The sequence below is a fragment of the Pristiophorus japonicus genome, chromosome 3 (genome assembly GCF_044704955.1).
Source record: "Pristiophorus japonicus isolate sPriJap1 chromosome 3, sPriJap1.hap1, whole genome shotgun sequence".
Lineage (NCBI taxonomy): Eukaryota > Metazoa > Chordata > Chondrichthyes > Pristiophoridae > Pristiophorus > Pristiophorus japonicus.
This window is the reverse complement of record NC_091979.1, coordinates 315,554,204-315,573,626: the sequence shown is the minus strand read 5'-3', so window position 1 is coordinate 315,573,626 and position 19,423 is coordinate 315,554,204. Positions and strand designations below refer to the sequence as shown.

The window sequence follows — 19,423 nt, the reverse complement described above, 5'->3', positions numbered from 1 at the left end:
AGGGGTATCAGTGGGAGAGAATTTAGGTGCTAGTGATCATAATTCAGTTATATTGAGGGTAGTTATGGAAAAGGACCAGGATAGACCAGGAATAAAAGTTCTAAATTGGGGAAAAGCCAACTTTGCTAAGCTGAGAGGTGATTTGGCCATAATGGACTGGAAACAGCTACTTGAGGGTAAATCCGTGTCAGAGCAGTGGGAGGCATTCAAGGAGGAGATCCGGAGGGTTCAGGCCAAATATGTGCCCTTAAAGAAAAAGGGTGGGACTATCAAATCTAGAGCCCCCTGGATGTCTAGGGACATACAGGGTAGGATAAAGAAAAAAAGGGAGGCTTATGACAGATACCGAGGGCTAAATACTGCAGAATCTCTCGAAGTATAGAAATTAAGAAGATTAGGAAAGCAAAGAGAGAGCATGAAAAATTCTTGGCAAATAAACTCGAGGAAAACCCAAAAATGTTTTATAAATATGTTAAGAGCAAGAGGATAACTAAAGAAAGGGTAGGGCCTATTAGAGACCATGAGGGTAATCTGTGTGTGGAGGTGGAAGATGTGGATATGGTTCTTAATGAATACTTTGCGTCTGTTTTCACAAAAGAGAGGAGTGATGCAGACTCTGCTATTGAGGAGGAGGAGGAGTATGAAATATTAGATGAAATAAACATAGTGAGAGAGGATGTATTAAGGGTTTAGCAGCTTTGAAAGTGGATAAGTCCACAGACCCGGTTGAAATGTATCCCAGGCTGTTAAGCGAAGCAAAAGAGGAAATAGCAGAGGCTTTGACTATCATTTTCCAATCCTCTCTAGCTTTCAGTGTGGTGCCAGAGGACTGGAGGACTGCTAATGTGGTACCTTTTTGTTTTAAGAAGGGAGAAAGGGATAGACCGAGTAATTACAGGCCAGTCAGCCTAACCTCGGTGGTGGGAAAATTATTGGAAAAATTCCTGAAGGACAGGATAAATCAGAAAGACATGGATTAATCAAGGACAATCAGCATGGATTTGTTAAGGGAAGGTCGTGTCTGATTTGAGGGATCTGGAACTCACTGCCTGAAAGGGTGATAGAGGCAGAAACCCTCACCACATTTTAAAAGTATTTGGATGTGCACCTGAAGTGCCGTGACCTGTAGGATTATGGACCTGGAGCTGAAAGTGGGATTAGGCTGAATAGCCTCTTGTTGGCCGGCATGGACACGATGGGCCGAAATGGCCTCCTTCCATGCTGTAAACGTTTATTATTCTATGATCACTCAGCCCATCATGTCTGTGCTAGCTCTTGGGAAGAAGTGGATAGCTCTTTCAAAGATACAGCAACTGCTCTGTCTCTCTTGATCTCGTATCCTCTCCATCACCTAGACCGCCTATCTCTGTCCTTACTCAGCCCATCTGCTGCTGAAACCCTCCTGTGCTTTTGTTACTCAACTATTCCAACGCTCTCTTGGCATCCTCCCATCTTACACCTCCATAAACTTGAGCTCATCAAAAACTCTGCTGCCTTATCCTAACTGCCACCAAGTCTCGTTCACCCATCACCTCTGTGCTCGCTGACCTGCTCCCAGTCCGTCAACACCAGAAGTAACTGCCAGAAACCAGTTTAAACTGGTCATTATGTACTGCTCTCACACACGGGTGTATGTTTGCTTTGCTTAAAGGATCTAGAGTCCAAAGGATAAATGCCAGAATCCTGTCCTTGCTAAACTTGACTGATCTAAACCTGGAAATGTAACATGAAACAGGATGGAATCCTGTTTGTCACAGAAGACTGATATTTTAGACCCCAAAAATTGTTCCTTTTAAACAAAAAAAATATGGAATGGATAGCTTTAATTTTTCAAGCCTCCTACCTCTGTTACATTAGAATTTACTCAAATGTAATAAGTAATTTCTTGTCCTTTCCCAGTGCTTCTGTTTATAGATATACTGAATGGTGTGAATTTTGCAGCGTAGCAATTTTGTCTTTTGCACTGGGTGCTCACTTTTTGCTGAGACTTGGTCCCGTGGGAGTGGTGTTGGCGCAGTCAGAACATTGTGGGTTTTGTGTACCTGTATAACTTGCTGGGTTTTAATCTCATTACAGAAAGGTAACTCGGCTCTCCACTACGCTTGTCGAATGAAAAATAACAGGACTGTTTCTATTCTCGTTAAAGCAAATGCAGATGCATCCATTGCTAACAAGGTAAACATTTGGCGTGGCTAATTAAGGTGTCGTATGTTCTACCACATATATTCTGATATTGGATCAGAAGGGTTCAAGTTAACTTCGGTGCCACATTTTAACTTCTCTGGAGGACACGGGCCCAGAGCTGAGAATCTCTCCTTCCCCCCCACCCCCAATGCAATATTATCAAGTTGGTGAATTCTGTGTGTTGCAGTAGAATCGTAAAGCTTACATTCAAACCAATAGTGGTTAGTGTAAACCCTGTCTTTTCAATCAAAGAACAGTGTTGATATGAGGAGGCCAAAGTTTGTTTGTTTGTCCATGCCATTAGATTAACAGGAGCTCCTGAAGCAACTGAAATTGGATACTAGTGACTAAAACCTATAGACCTGGAAATTTGTTTATGCCACGCCATTTTACAGGTGCCTAAGCTTCCAATAAGGCGGCCAGAATGCATACGCAAATTTAGTGGCAGTGTGCATCCGCCACATTGGTAAAGGCTGAAGTATAGGTGTCCGGGGCCTGTGCCTGAAACCGGCGGTAGGCCTCCTATTTGGATATACAAAGGATCTAATGCCCATTCCAGGCCCCCTTCCCGAAAGTGGGTGCCTTGTAGCTGGTTCGGGATGTCAATGTTTACGCGTGGCCTAACGAGACCGCCACCTAAAAGGTAATGTTTTTTAAAAAGTTATTTGAATGTGAATCCTGGATGAGCAGGAGTGCTACTCTCCGGTTCCACGAGAGTCCAGAAGCCAGTCACCATCCCCCCCGATCACCTTCACACCCCTCCCAGGGCCTCCCTGAGGGCCGCAGCCAGCGACCCGAAATTTAAATCTGCTTCGCCGGCGAGCTTCCTAGGACAAGTACAGCAAGGCGTCCACAGCTCACCCGTCTCATTTAAATGAGGCCCCTGGCCCAATATTGAGTACGCATCAGCCCTACCCATTCTGGCTTGTGGGGATCGGTTCGTGCTGGTAGGCTGGCATTATCCAATTTCACCCCCGCAATCTGTGTAACTTGCATTTCTTGGTTGTTGGTCAGTATCTGATCAAGGCCAATGGTTTTATCCTTCCTGCCATGATTTCTGGTGCTTGGGTAAGCACTTCTGAAGCGGGAAGATATGGGATTGCGTCACTGGCTCCCTTCGTGGTCCCGGCTACAGCTTTTCTAATTGCTAGGCCTGTTTCAGATCTTTTTAATTACTACAGATTTGACTACTTAATAAAATTGACTAGAAAAGCTGTAACTGTGTGTAACTTAATGTATAAAATTTTAAATCTTAATGTGGCAGATTTGCAAAAAGATTTGGAGAGCAGTGCATACAGCATCGATTCAAACCATGCAGGACTTGATTTATACGGCCTGGCTTCAAATTGAACACTCTGGCCAGAGAGTTATGCATGTTTGCCCAGAGTTCTGCTCCTCAACCAGAAATGTTAATGTTTTGATAGCACATTTTCAATGTTTAAAAAAAAAACACAGCTTAAGATTATAAAGAATTTTTGCTGGGCAAGGGTATTGACGGGTATGGAACAAAGGCAGACAAATGGAGTTGAAGTACTGATCAGCCATGATGTAATTGAATGCAGAACAAGCTCGAGGGGCTAAGTGGCCGCCTCCTGTTCCTATGCCTCAGTAAGCAACTTAAAAGCTGGCATAACGCCTCGCCAGTTTAATTCAAACCAAAGAAGTGTGAGATGGTTTCCAGAAAGAAGTACAAAAGTGACTATATAACCCGTGTCTAGTCCCACTCGTACTGGAACAGAATGGTGTGAGGCAGTTTCTTTGACTGGAATCTTCCCAGCCCTCTGAGTGTGAGTTTGGAGGCGGGCCTGCTGTCAAAATGGCCACGATTGACAGCAGGGCAGAAATCCACTCTGAACCCGTCTCCTTGTGAATTTACAAAGTGCTGGCACTAAGCGCCACGTCAGGCAATTGTGTTAGTTAAGAAGCTGCTCAAAGCTATTTAAGCAGCGTTTTACCAGGTCCAAAGGATTTTCCCCAAGTTTTATTTTTACAAGGTTCCTGTCCCCCAGGTGTCCCGTCAGGTGAGTGTGTCGGGTTCTCAACAACTCTGGATTGGTTTGACTAGTTGACAATTGCAGAAGTGGTATTGAAAACTACCATTTAAAAGCTGTTCAATTTCCAATCAAAGAAGCTAGCACGTGTAGGATTTGGAATACACTTTTCAGCTTTATGGAGGTTTTAAGTATTTGCAGTGAACTCTCTATCCAGGGTCATCTCCTTGAAGCAGCCTCTCACCACTGACAGATCACTTCTGTCATCTTAACCTCACCTGCCATCTATTCCATCAGCATCGGTGTCCTTGAAAAAAATCTCACTTTGGTCCTCAGAGTCCCACTACGATCAGCCCCAACACCACTAAACACACTAGCATCACCAACCTTCTCCGCAATCACCTGATGCTACAGTGTAGGATGATGGTTTTGTCCCGGATTAATTTGTAGCGGGCAAGAACAATGTTAACACTACCGGCTACAAGGACAAAAAACGTTAGTGGGAGTGGTGTACAGACCTCCAAACAGTAGTAGTGATGTTGGGGAGGGCATCAAACATGAAATTAGGGGTGCGTGCAATAAAGGTGCAGCAGTTATAATGGGTGACTTTAATATGCACATAGATTGGGTTAACCAAACTGGAAGCAATACGGTAGAGGAGGATTTCCTGGAGTGCATAAGGGATGGTTTTTTAGACCAATATGTCGAGGAACCAACTAGGGGGGAGGCCATCTTAGACTGGGTGTTGTGTAATGAGAGAGGATTAATTAGCAATCTCGTTGTGCGAGGCCCCTTGGGGAAGAGTGACCATAATATGGTGGAATTCTGCATTAGGATGGAGAATGAAACAGTTAATTCAGAGACCATGGTCCAGAACTTAAAGAAGGGTAACTTTGAAGGTATGAGGCGTGAATTGGCTAGGATAGATTGGCGAATGATACTGAAGGGGTTGACTGTGGATGGGCAATGGCAGACATTTAGAGACCGCATGGATGAACTACAACAATTGTACATTCCTGTCTGTCGTAAAAATAAAAAAGGGAAGGTGGCTCAACCGTGGCTATCAAGGGAAATCAGGGATAGCATTAAAGCCAAGGAAGTGGCATACAAATTGGCCAGAAATAGCAGAGAACCCGGGGACTGGGAGAAATTTAGAACTCAGCAGAGGAGGACAAAGGGTTTGATTAGGGCAGGGAAAATGGAGTACGAGAAGAAGCTTGCAGGGAACATTAAGACGGATTGCAAAAGTTTCTATAGATATGTAAAGAGAAAAAGGTTAGTAAAGACAAACGTAGGTCCCCTGCAGTCAGAATCAGGGGAAGTCATAACGGGGAACAAAGAAATGGCGGACCAATTGAACAAGTACTTTGGTTCGGTATTCACTGAGGAGGACACAAACAACCTTCCGGATATAAAAGGGGTCGGAGGGTCTAGTAAGGAGGAGGAACTGAGTGAAATCCTTATTAGTCGGGAAATTGTGTTGGGGAAATTGATGGGATTGAAGGCCGATAAATCCCCAGGTCCTGATGGACTACATCCCAGAGTACTTAAGGAGGTGGCCTTGGAAATAGTGGATGCATTGACAGTCATTTTCCAACATTCCATTGACTCTGGATCAGTTCCTATGGAGTGGAGGGTAGCCAATGTAACCCCACTTTTTAAAAAAGGAGGGAGAGAGAAAACAGGGAATTACAGACCGGTCAGCCTGACATCGGTAGTGGGTAAAATGATGGAATCAATTATTAAGGATGTCATCGCAGTGCATTTGGAAAGAGGTAATATGATAGGTCCAAGTCAGCATGGATTTGTGAAAGGGAAATCATGCTTGACAAATCTTCTGGAATTTTTTGAGGATGTTTCCAGTAGAGTGGACAAGGGAGAACCAGTCGATGTGGTATATTTGGACTTTCAGAAGGCTTTCGACAAGGTCCCACACAAGAGATTAATGTGCAAAGTTAAAGCACATGGGATTGGGGGTAGTGTGCTGACATGGATTGAGAACTGGTTGTCAGACAGGAAGCAAAGAGTAGGAGTAAATGGGGACTTTTCAGAATGGCAGGCAGTGACTAGTGGGGTACCGCAAGGTTCTGTGCTGGGGCCCCAGCTGTTTACACTGTACATTAATGATTTAGACGAGGGGATTAAATGTAGTATCTCCAAATTTGCGGATGACACTAAGTTGGGTGGCAGTGTGAGCTGCAAGGAGGATTCTATGAGGCTGCAGAGCGACTTGGATAGGTTAGGTGAGTGGGCAAATGCATGGCAGATAAAGTATAATGTGGATAAATGTGAGGTTATCCACTTTGGTGGTAAAAACAGAGAGACAGACTATTATCTGAATGGTGACAGATTAGGAAAAGGAGAGGTGCAACGAGACCTGGGTGTCATGGTACATCAGTCATTGAAGGTTGGCATGCAGGTACAGCAGGCGGTTAAGAAAGCAAATGGCATGTTGGCCTTCATAGCGAGGGGATTTGAGTACAAGGGCAGGGAGGTGTTGCTACAATTGTACAGGGCCTTGGTGAGGCCACACCTGGAGTATTGTGTACAGTTTTGGTCTCCTAACCTGAGGAAGGACATTCTTGCTATTGAGGGAGTGCAGCGAAGGTTCACCAGACTGATTCCCGGGATGGCGGGACTGACCTATCAAGAAAGACTGGATCAACTGGGCTTGTATTCACTGGAGTTCAGAAGAATGAGAGGGGACCTCATAGAAACGTTTAAAATTCTGACGGGGTTAGACAGGTTAGATGCAGGAAGAATGTTCCCAATGTTGGGGAAGTCCAGAACCAGGGGACGCAGTCTAAGGATAAGGGGGAAGCCATTTAGGACTGAGATGAGGAGGAATTTCTTCACCCAGAGAGTGGTGAACCTGTGGAATTCTCTACCACAGAAAGTTGTTGAGGCCAATTCACTAAATATATTCAAAAAGGAGTTAGATGAAGTCCTTACTACTAGGGGAATCAAGGGGTATGGTGAGAAAGCAGGAATGGGGTACTGAAGTTGCATGTTCAGCCATGAACTCATTGAATGGCGGTGCAGGCTAGAAGGGCCGAATGGCCTACTCCTGCACCTATTTTCTATGTTTCTATGTTTCTATGAGTTCGATTCTGGAAAATAATGACAAGACACAAGTACTTTGGTTCGGTATTCACTATGGAGGACACAAACAACCTTCCAGATATAAAAGGGGTCAGAGGGTCTAGTAAGGAGGAGGAACTGAGGGAAATCTTTATTAGTCGGGAAATTGTGTTGGGGAAATTGATGGGATTGAAGGCCGATAAATCCCCAGGGCCTGATGGACTGCATCCCAGAGTACTTAAGGAGGTGGCCTTGGAAATAGCGGATGCATTGACAGTCATTTTCCAACATTCCATTGACTCTGGCTACCCTCCACTCGATAGGAACTGATCCAATGTAACCCCACTTTTTTTAAAAAAAGGAGGGAGAGAGAAAACACGGAATTATAGACCGGTCAGCCTGACCTCAGTAGTGGGTAAAATGATGCAATCAATTATTAAGGATGTCATAGCAGCGCATTTGGAAAATGGTGACATGATAGGTCCAAGTCAGCATGGATTTGTGAAAGGGAAATCATGCTTGACAAATCTTCTGGAATTTTTTGAGGATGTTTCCAGTAAAGTGGACAAAGGAGAACCAGTTGATGTGGTATATTTGGACTTTCAGAAGGCTTTCGACAAGGTCCCACACAAGAGATTAATGTGCAAAGTTAAAGCACATGGGATTGGGGGTAGTGTGCTGACGTGGATTGAGAACTGGTTGTCAGACAGGAAGCAAAGAGTAGGAGTAAATGGGTACTTTTCAGAATGGCAGGCAGTGACTAGTGGGGTACCACAAGGTTCTGTGCTGGGGCCCCAGCTGTTTACATTGTACATGAATGATTTAGACGAGGGGATTAAATGTAGTATCTCCAAATTTGCGGATGACACTAAGTTGGGTGGCAATGTGAGCTACGAGGAGGATGCTATGAGGCTGCAGAGTGACTTGGATAGGTTAGGTGAGTGGGCAAATGCATGGCAGATGAAGTATAATGTGGATAAATGTGAGGTTATCCACTTTGATGGTAAAAACAGAGAGACAGACTATTATCTGAATGGTGACAGATTAGGAAAAGGGGAGGTGTAACGAGACCTGGGTGTCATGGTACATCAGTCATTGAAGGTTGGCATGTAGGTACAGCAGGCGCTTAAGAAAGCAAATGGCATGTTGGCCTTCATAGCGAGGGGATTTGAGTACAGGGGCAGGGAGGTGTTGCTACAGTTGTACAGGGCCTTGGTGAGGCCACACCTGGAGTATTGTGTACAGTTTTGGTCTCTTAACTTGAGGAAGGACATTCTTGCTATTGAGGGAGTGCAGCGAAGATTCACCAGACTGATTCCCGGGATGGTGGGACTGACCTATCAAGAAAGACTGAATCAACTGGGCTTGTATTCACTGGAGTTCAGAAGAATGAGAGGGGACCTCATAGAAACGTTTAAAATTCTGACGGGTTTAGACAGGTTAGATGCAGGAAGAATGTTCCCAATGTTGGGGAAGTCCAGAACCAGGGGTCACAGTCTAAGGATAAGGGCTAAGCCATTTAGGACCGAGATGAGGAGAAACTTCTTCACCCAGAGAGTGGTGAACCTGTGGAATTCTCTACCACAGAAAGTAGTTGAGGCCAATTCACTAAATATATTCAAAAGGGAGTTAGATGAAGTCCTTACTACTCGGGGGATCAAGGGGTATGGCGAGAAGGCGAGAAAGCAGGAAGGGGGTACTGAAGTTTCATGTTCAGCCATGAACTCATTGAATGGCGGTGCAGGCTAGAAGGGCTGAATGGCCTGCTCCTGCACCTATTTTCTCTGTTTCTATGTTTCTAAGTATAGTCCCCACTTTGCGTGGCAGTCTTAGGTGTAATGTTGATCAGTACACAGTTATCAGTCTGTTCCTTGAGCTACTACGCTACATTATAGATACCAGCGTGTTCACGATCATCCCAGTGGTCCACTGACTGGCCATGATGTGCGTCTTCTGAAGACTGACCAGGTCACCCTTCCTTGACTGCAGCCGTGTTCCCACTCTACTCAGTAAAGACTGAGTCTCTGCCTCGGTTTCCCTGCGCACTCACTATCGACCCGGTAGTCTGATGGGTTCGTGGAGCGCAACTTCTGATGACTGACCAGGTCAACCTTCTCTGACTACTGCTGTTTGCTTGCTCCGTCGTCTGAGATTTGTCCCGGCCTTTTCTCGTGTTTCCATGGCTACCTGCCACATCATCAAATCCTTCTTTTGATGATCTATAGCTTCCTTGAACACGCATTAGCACTTTGGAAACTGGTTTATTGTCTATAGTCTAGCACTATCATGGACTTCACTGTGTTTCATTGATTATAGTTCTTACATTTTATATAGTCAGTATCGGTGTTTATATTTCTACAAAGGTTTTTTTAGTCTGTATCGCTTCTATTGTGTTGGGGTTTCTCTGTTTGTGCTGATTTAAAATCCTTAATATGAAGTATGAAAGGCTGTAAATAGAAGTCACCAGAAGTTTTTGCAGATTACAGAAAGTTAGTAGTTATAGCTTTCGTGTTTTACATGTGCATTTATATAGAATGTTTAAAAAGGTTAATCAGAGTTCAATTTCCTGGGCCTTATACTGGGTACTTTTATACAGAAGTTTCTTTGGAAAGTTATTACTAATTTTCAAGTGAGGTTTTCAAGCCCTACAACAGGGCATCGTCAGCACCCAAACACATTGCTGCCAGGGATGGCCTCACCATGGCCACATTTACCACTTGATGCTGTACACCCTGACTGCCACATTATGTACCAGTTGGCACCACCCCACACCATAAAGCATCCCTACAATGCTGAGGCTATTTCTTTCACACACATCACCATTGGGGTGGTACTGTTGTCTCACCATTCACTGCAACTCACCTTGCAAAGGTGCACACAGATCTGTCCAAGAAGGCAAAGTGTTGAAAAATAAAGATTTCAATGTTTGACAACACATTACCAGAAACTTTACATCAGCATTGGCGATAACACCCAAGTGTCTACCCTTGTGTGTTAGTTGGTTGGATTGGACAAGGATGAGGGTGAGTGTGAAGGGTTAGTGAGATGGGGATGTGGTACTGTAGCTGAGAGACACAGGGATGGGTGGAGGTGCAAGGCAAGTTGGTGTAAGGACGTGCAGGGGTAGGGGTAGGAAAGTGAAGGCAGAGAAGTGATGAGTGTCACAGCAGGATGAGGTTCACTGTGGCTTTGCAGTAAAGTGTCGTGATCCACTGAGATAATTGAAAGGTTTGTGCCACAGCAGCCAGGTCCTCCTGACAACATCCTTGTGCCCGTCTGTGCAATGTGCAATGTGCAAACAGGCTGCATTGGTATCCTGTCTCTTCTGCTCATAAGGGAAGAGAACCTACATGCTGTGACTCGGTCCATAAGCATATGGAGTCATGGGAGAGCCTGGGTCAGCCATGCACCTCTGCAGTGGTCATCCATGTTTGCAGTACCTCAATGCTGCAAAACATTGACAGCACAACCGTCAAAATGAATGTGGACATGGTTTCTTTAAGGAAACCAGCTGATGTCATCAGATCCGCTTCCTTTTAATTGGCCGAGAACCTCGCAGAGCAGGGTTCCATTATGTTAAAACTACTTGGAGAGCTCGATGAAGATGGGAGCGGGGTCGGAACCTGCCACCTACTCAACACAGGTGGTGAAATTGCGGCCTTTGAGTGGAAGTCTCTGCCCTGCAGTCATATGGTCATTTTTGCATTGCTGTGAAGCAAACATTTTGGCAGGATATAAAATTGAGAGTATAATTGAACTCTTAAGAGTTTGGGGTGGGTGTCATTTATTTACCACTGAATACATATTACATTGTCATTTAGCTGCTGGTAAAAATTTCAAATGCCTGAACAAGCAGTTAATTGGGCTGATTGACCCTTGTAAGTAATGCTACTGCCAGATTTGATCAGAAAATGATAACAATTTGTAGTGACTGTTTGGTCTCTTGGGGGACACCATCTGCTAGATGGATGCATAGAAACTCGTTCATTCACTCCTGGATACCAGATTGGGATCTAAATGTTCCCACACTTAAGTTATGATCCCTTTGAACAGACAGGTTTCTACGAACCCAAAACAATTACTCTCTTCTGGATGTGTTTGGTCTACCATCCGTTCACAAATCATTGTGCTGGGCACTAATGGAGGGGGTCTTAAACTAATGAGATTGATTGGGATTTAAGTTATGGTACCAAATTCTCCATTGTGTGTCTGAGGGAAAATGTGGTTATAACATTGAGTCTTGAAACAAACCAGGCATTCTATTCAGATCTGCTTGTCCACTCCTCCTTTGGAACCAAGTTTTGTTTTATATTGCAGTTTAGTTTAGCATAAGCCACCTGGCAGAATAAAGGTCCATTCCGCTTATATAATAGTTGCTTCAAGATCCAGCCTTAAACAATTCTCTCTCTAGCTTCCACTTGTTATGCAGTTATAATAGGTCACCATTGCGCTAACCTTTTCCAAACATTGATGCTAGGACCAGTGTACTCCAGAAAATGGGTGGAGTTGTGCTTCACGGTCATTCCAACTCAATTGTAGTTTCACTCCCGTTACTAAGTATCACCCATATTAAAGGGGATGTAAGTTTTCACATGAGTCTATTCATTCATTTATAAAAAAATGTAGCACAACAATCATTGCAGTACCCTCTGAAATAAGCTACTTAAATCAAACTAATAACCATTTACAGCTTTTCTGGTTCAATATATAAATAATTGGAAGTATTTATTGAATTGACTTTTATATATACATTGCATTTTTTTTTTTAGCATGGAGAAACTCCCCTGGATATTGCCACACAACTAAAGTTTCCAAAAATTGTCTCTATACTACGGAAAGAATCGTAGGAAGTTCTGGAATCATCAATTTGTTTGTTTTGTATGTAGCAAATAAATAGGATGCTTTTGTATACTTTGAGAAATGAATTGGAGTCTGACTTTACACCATTTCGCCTACTTGCTGCAAAGTGTCAGTTGTGCCTCCGTGTGGTAGCTTCTCATCAGAGTCAGAAGGTTGTGGGTTTAAGGCCTACTCCAGACTTGAGCAGATAATCTAGGCTGACACTTCAGTGCAGTACTGTTGGTGGTGCTGCCTTTTGGATGAGACATTAAACCTCGGCCCTGTCTGCCCCCCTCGGGTGGATGTAAAAGATCCCACTGCACTATTAGAAGAGCTGAAGTGTTCTACTGGCTAATTATCTCTCAGCCAACATTATTTTAATTATCTGGTCATTTATTTCATTGCTGTTTGTGGGAATTGGCTGTTGCTTTTTCTACATTACAACTGACTATACTTAAAGTACTTCATTGGGATATCCTGGGATTGTAAAAGACATCATATAAATGCAAGTTTTTTTTCTTTCAAGTGGTCACTGCTGGGGTGGAGATTATAGCAGGTTACCCCTCGTTGTCTCTCATTTCCATCTGGGCTTTCTTGGTACTTATTAACTATCATCCCTTTTCAGCATTGATTAGATCTAGAAACTGAAATTGATCTAAGTTTGGCAGGTCCATCCGGCCCTCCCTAAATACTATTAAATGCTCCTATGGAGGATGAAAGTGAAAATGTAAAATTAAATTACCTACTTTGCTACCATTGCAATCAATCTTTGAATAGCAGTGTTCTTCAATCACCACTTCCAACTTTAGTCTTTTTTTCTGAAAATATAGTTGCTGTAGACATGGGAAGATTTCTAACTAAACTTGCTTACAGATTGGACACTGATGCTCTGTTACCTTGACCATCCAACAAGGGATGGGTCCTACTAGATGCAAGTTATTACCAGCCTCCTGGCCCAACTGTCCTGTGAGTTTCTTTGTTGTAAGACCTACCTGTGATACAAACTACCTTTATTAAAATGGTTTTTAAAGAGTATCTTTTGTGTAATAAATTCTGTGCACCCTGCACAATATTGGGAAATTCAGATTTTTCACAGCTATGAGTAGAGCAGCACGATCCCGAGGGTCTTATGAAAGCTACCTGAAGGAGGGACAAATTCACAGCTAGGATCTCCAAAAGCATCAATTACACACCCTCCCCCTGAAAAACACTACTTCACTCAATATTTGAGCCTTATTCCTATATTTTTAAAATCATATTTTTATACATATATATGAAATTGAAAGCACAATACAATCTTTGCTTTAAGATCTAGGGAAAAAAAATCAATCAAGTGTTGGAAGTAAAATAAATTCTTTATTGAAATGGTTCCATTGTATTAGCGAGACAACTGTGACAAGGTATGTAAAAAAACAATGTGCAGATAAGTTTAATAGCTTTCAAATCATGAGCAGTCTTCCTATATTATATTATATTATACACGCATACATGGGCAGATTTTCAAAAAAGCACATACTCCTGAAACCCAAAGACAGGACCCATAGGCTGTTGTCCATCAGTTTTTTTTTAAAACCAGGTTAATTAATCTTTAGCATAGAAACATTCCTTGAAAATTATTGCTGTTAGTTAAAAAATATATACTTCTATTTGCTATTGTTGTGTGAACTTCGAGCCACCCACAAAGGGTCAACTGTCTAGTGCTGTACATTCCTGTGTTGATGTAATTAACTGACCACATCATAGTGCTGGTAACTGCAGGATACAGCAAATCCACAGGCATTAAAACCACCAAGTTGTCTGGCTAATTTTATATGTTAAGAACAAAGTGTGAAATAGAGCTATGGCCAGGTGTTTTTCAGGAAGAAAAGCCAACCATGTACTCCCATCTGTGTGTAAATACATACATAGATGGTTGCACAATTTATTCAACTGAAGTTTGCTTTTGTAAAATCACTAGCACCTAAACTAACCAGATCCATCTTCTGTGGTCAAGTCGACTCAATTCTCACGATTGAAAATGTTTGGAACGGAGTCATCATCAGTAAGATGGTCTAGCTGTCTGCAGCTCATGGTCACATTAAGCACATACTTCAATGTGCACAGGAACATTTGCTACTATATGTTTCATGTGAAAGATTAATCCTATGGGTTCTGAATCCAAATAGTGCCATTAAATGTACATTCAAAATTAGACCTGAAACACCAATTGACTGCAACAGATTTATATTTTCATTTCCTGAGAATGTTGGTTTGTACGAGGAATAATTTCCAAAAGCACAAGCTCACACACATGGTACAAGTCATATTTTCAGCTCAAAGGGAGGCCAAGTATTTGGGTGGCAGCAACAGCAAGCCAAGTGTAGCTGAATCTTACCACAGTCCACTCCCAGTAATGCAAAGTCATTTTTTTGCCAATGCAATCATTTAAATTAAGGATTGTAAATAACATGAGCTGTAGATTGTCTCGGGCAATGTGACTTTTAACTTCAAATAAAGCATGCAGTTGCAAAGTCAACATTCAAAAATCAAACCAATTTCATTAAACTCTTTCTTCAACCAGATTTAAACTAGCAATACAAGTATCAAAATAATACCATGCTCTTGCAGTTAAGCTCATGTAGCAAAACACAGTGTTAGGTTAAAGAAATTCAGTGGATAAAGTTCAATCTGTGAACAGAAAATGTTCTTTAAATTGTATATTTGAAAAGGAACCATGTAAATGCACCTACAATTAAGGCCTCTTCAAGGAATTCACACACCATCCCGACTTGGACATATATCGCCATTCCTTCATTATTGCTGGGTCAAGAATTCCCTACCTAACACCATCTCCACAAGGACTGCAGCAGTTCAAGAAGGCACTCAGGGCAACAAGGGAAGGGCAATAAAACAAAGAAAAAAGTCCACTGGAAAAGCTTGCTTTTTTTTTTTAAAAACGGGCTGTATTTAATATATTGTATGGCTTTATCCAAAGCTGCAGTAGGATAACTTGCCTGATTTGATTCATAGCATTTCTAGATGTTAGGGTAAGATCAAGTCAAAAAAATCTTTATAAATTTTCTGGTCTCAACAGTCTGATAAGTGGCAGAAGGAGATGAGCAGCAGTTCCCGAACCTCCGTTGATGTTGATTTGACTAGGATCACTCCCAAATATTTTCTCCTGTCTGTAAAGAAGAATCAAGCCTCAGTCCAATGGTTACCCATAGCACTGTGGCTGTGATTAGGAGTTTGTCAGCATATGGGATTAGGCACTCACTCACTTCTTGCTTAAAGACAGGGCTCAGCCACGATCTGGGCATCAAAGTACTAAAACTTTAATCATTTTAATTCTGGTATATAGTCTCTTTTTAAAAAAATCATTTAAGACCATTTAAGATCCATAAAATGCAGCTGAAAGGGGAAAAGATTAAAAAAAGAAACACTTAAAAAGGAGTGTATTTAACTCCAGTTTTAAAATGCTTTATATCAGACTGTCCCAGGCTCACTGATACTTTTTCATGAGATCAATGATTTCGTTGTACATGCGCTCTGGAGCATCCATGCCCCAGATAAAATCCAGATGTTCCCAATCAGGGATTTCCTTGTAGTAAATAAGGTTGGGCACTTGGTTCAGTAACATAGTCACATCAGTGGGATCAGCTAGCCAATCGTTTCCTCCAGTCCAGACAGCAGTGGGAACAGTCATCCTTTTTATGTTGTATAGAGGTGGTTTTGACTAACGCAAGAGAAAAAAACAAAGAAAATTAGAGCTCCACAATTTAGCCAAGAAACTTAACACGTATTTGCAACTGCAGTCAATTCCTAGTCTCAGGTGTATTGTATTGCTCAAGGAGAGCACAAAGCTGAGACAATGTGGAGGGAATCAACCGTCAGATATTCATTCTTGCATCTCTCCTGATTCCAAACTTCTTATTGTGGTGAAATCGGAACCAGGCTACCCATCCCAATCTTTCAGGTGCAGGAAATAAGGTAAATTGAGAATAATCGGTGCTTCTGTGTCCATATCTAGTCAAACTTTAACAATGTTAAATTCAAGTGCATTCCACCTATATGTTTATGTTCATTAGAGCAGGGGTTCTTAACCAATGGACCGCCTATATAGACAGGGTTTGAGCAGCCCACTGCTGCTTGGACCTAGAGGCACGCGGTCATCGGTCCAGCGTGTGGCCAAGGAGACGGGATCCAGTCGCTGTGGGCATGCTCCGCTCGGCTCGTTAGTAATGGACAAGAGGTGAAGCGAGAGCTGATACGGCCCGCAACACCATCGGTCTTATCAGCATTCCATCAGCTCCAGTGACACTTCACCAACCTCAGTAACACTACAGCAACCTCAGTAACACTACAGCAACTTCAATGAAAGTCCACTAACTTCAGTCTAACTCTACCAACCTCGGCAACAGTCTATTTCTTAAGCAGAACCCTACCAACTTCAGGGACAGTCTTAACTTCAGCACCAGCACCAAGTTTCACATTAAGGAAGTAAAACAAAAATAATACATATGTTTAATTATCTAACTTTTTTTTTTAACAGAAAAATTATGTATTAGGAGGGTCTATGGATTTTTTTTATAACACAGGAGGGGGGGGCTCAGAAGCAAAAACGTTGAGAACCCCGCATTAGAGAATTCTACAGCTTTGCCTTGGTTAATAAGATTGTAACAAGTATCAAACAAACTCCCCAGTAGTTCTATAAACTATTCACAACAGTTTTTGAAACTGTATATAAAAAGTAAGGACTTCTTACAGACCTAGCTGTGTGCAAAATGGCTTCCACATTTGCTTGCAAATAAGTGACTGTACTTTAAAAGTAAAATCAACAAAGAATTTTTACAATTATATTAGGAAAAAAAGGGTAATCGGGAGCAATGTTGGCCCCTTAAACCTGAAAGCGGTGATACCGTCAATGATAAGGAAATGGTGGACATGTTGAATAATTATTTTGCGTCAGTATTTACAGTAGAGGAAGAGGATAGCATGCCGGAAAGCCCAAATTAATATTGAATCGGGGCAGGGATTCAATAAAATTAACATAAGAAAAATTACAGTAATGAAGAAAATAATGGGACGAAAGAATGACAAATGTCCCAGATGGTTTCCATCCCAAGGTTTTAATGGAAGCAGGTGAGCACATTGCAGATGCCCTAACTATAATCTTCCAAAGTCTGCGTTTCTAAGTCTGCTCTCTTGAACATCCCTCATTATAACTGCTCAACCATCGGTAGTCGTGCCTTCAGCTGTTTGGGCCCCAAGCTCTGGAACTCCCTCTCTAAACATCACCGCCTTGCTTTCCTCCTTTAAGACGTTCCTTAAAACCTACCTCTTTAACCAAGCTTTTTGTCATCTGCCTTAATTTCTTCTTTTTTGGCTTGGTGTCAAATTTAGCTGTTTTGTCTTGTAACACTGCTGTGGAGCGCCTTGGGACGTTTTACTACGTTAAAGGCGCTATATAAATAAAAGTTATTATTAATAAAGTTCTCTCGCTTCAGGAACTGTTCCTTTAGATTGGAAAATTGCACGTCACTCTGCTATTTAAGAATGCCAAGAGAGTGAAACCAGAGAATTATAGACCAGTTAGTCTAACATCTATTGTCTGGAAATTGCTAGAATCTATAATTAAGGATAGGGTGACCGAACACCTCTCAAATTTTCAGTTGATCAGAGAGAGCCAGCATTAATTTGTGAAAGGTGGTACATGCCTGAAAAACTCAACTTAATTGTTTGAGGAGGTGACTAAAGTAGTGGACAGGGGAATGTCTATGGATGTTATTTATATGGACTTCCAGAAGATATTTGATAAAGTCCTACATAAGAGACTGAGGTAGAAGCCCACAGAATTGAAGGCAAATTATTGACCTTATTAGGAAATTGGCTAAATGGCAGGAGAGATAATGGGTAGGCACACAAATTGGCAAGATGTGACTACAGGTGTCCCGCAGGGATCTGTGTTGTGACCTCAACTATTTACAGTATTTATTAACAACTTAGATGATGGCATAGTAAGTCATATATCCAAATTTGCCGATGACATAAAGATAGGTGGCAGTGTAGATGAAAGCATAAAATTACAAAAAGGATATCGACAGATTAAGTGAATGGGCAAAACTGTAGCAAATGAATTTCAATGTGGGCAAATGTGAGGTCATCCACTTTAGACCTAAAAAGGATAGAACAGAGTATTTTCTAAGTGGTGAAAACATAAAACAGTGGAGGTCCAAAGAGACCTGGGGATCCAGGTACATAGATCATTAAAATGTCATGAACAAGTACAGAAAATAATCAAAAAGGTCAATGGAATGCTGGCCTTTATATCTGGAGGACTAGAATACAAGGGGGTAGAAGTTATGCTGCAGCTATACAAAATCTTGGTTAGACCACACCTAGAGTACTGTAAGCAGTCTGGATATCATACCCAAGGATGAATATACTAGCCTTGGAGGGAGTGCAGCATAGATTTACCAGAATGATACCCAGACTTCAAGGATTAAGTTACGAGGAGAAATTACACAAATTAGGGTTGTATTCCCTAGAATTTAGACGATTAAGGGTGATCTGATCAAAGTTTTCAAGATATTGGGGCCAAGTTTCGGCCTGAGAGTCTCCTGTTTTTTTGGAGCAACTGGTTTAGATTGGAGTATCTTAGAAATTGCAATTCTCGGCAGTTAGTTTATTCCAGTTCTAGTCAGTTAGAACAGTTTCAGTTTGGAACAGATTTTTTTTTTCAAAAGGGGGCGTGTCCGGCCACTTACACCCGTTTTGAAAGTTTAGGCAGTGAAAACTTACTCCATTCTAAGTTAGTTTGGAGTAAGTGTAGATTTTTGTACGCTCAGAAAAACCTTGCCTACACTTAGAAAATCAGGCGTAGGTTACAAATCAGGCGTAGGGAATGGGGGGGGGAGGTTTAAAGGGAAGTTTACAAACATTAAACACTTCAGTTTTACAAATAAAGAGCCATCATCAATAATAAATGATAAATACATCAATAAATCAAACAATAAATCAATCAAAAATTTTTTTAAAAATTTATCAATAAATAAAACATTTTCTACTTATCGACTGCAGCACCGGGAGCCCTCCAACAGCGTGCTGGGAAGGCCCCCCCCCGATGAGTCTCTGTCAGTGTCTCTATCTCTGTCTGTCTGTGTGTGTCTCCCTCACTCTCTGTGTTTCTGATAGCGAGGGGAGAGGGAGGGGGGAAGGAGGAGGGAGAGGGAGGGGGGAAGGAGGAGGCGGGAAGGAGGAGGGGGGAAGGAGGAGGGGGGAAGGAGGGGGGAAGGAGGAGGGGGGAAGGAGGAGGGGAGAGGGAGGGGGGGGAAGGAGGAGGGGGGAGG

At 42.3% G+C, this 19,423-nt stretch overlaps 2 protein-coding genes across 5 annotated transcripts in view; one reads left to right on the top strand and one right to left on the bottom strand.

Annotated features, from left to right (window-relative positions):
- The window catches only part of ankrd22 (ankyrin repeat domain 22), a 45,870-nt gene extending 32,753 nt beyond the window's left edge, over positions 1-13,117 (top strand). For both annotated transcript variants that reach the window (XM_070875061.1, XM_070875060.1), the window contains exons 5-6: positions 2,077-2,175; positions 12,026-13,117. In XM_070875061.1, the coding sequence (XP_070731162.1) occupies positions 2,077-2,175; positions 12,026-12,103 (177 nt within the window). In that variant the 3' untranslated portion in view covers positions 12,104-13,117. The remainder of the gene's footprint in view (positions 1-2,076; positions 2,176-12,025) is intronic.
- Positions 13,118-13,431: 314 nt separating this feature from the next.
- Positions 13,432-19,423, bottom strand: part of lipf (lipase, gastric) — a 77,080-nt gene continuing 71,088 nt past the window's right edge. For all 3 annotated transcript variants that reach the window (XM_070876897.1, XM_070876898.1, XM_070876899.1), the window contains exon 11: positions 13,432-15,810. In XM_070876897.1, the coding sequence (XP_070732998.1) occupies positions 15,577-15,810 (234 nt within the window). In that variant the 3' untranslated portion in view covers positions 13,432-15,576. The remainder of the gene's footprint in view (positions 15,811-19,423) is intronic.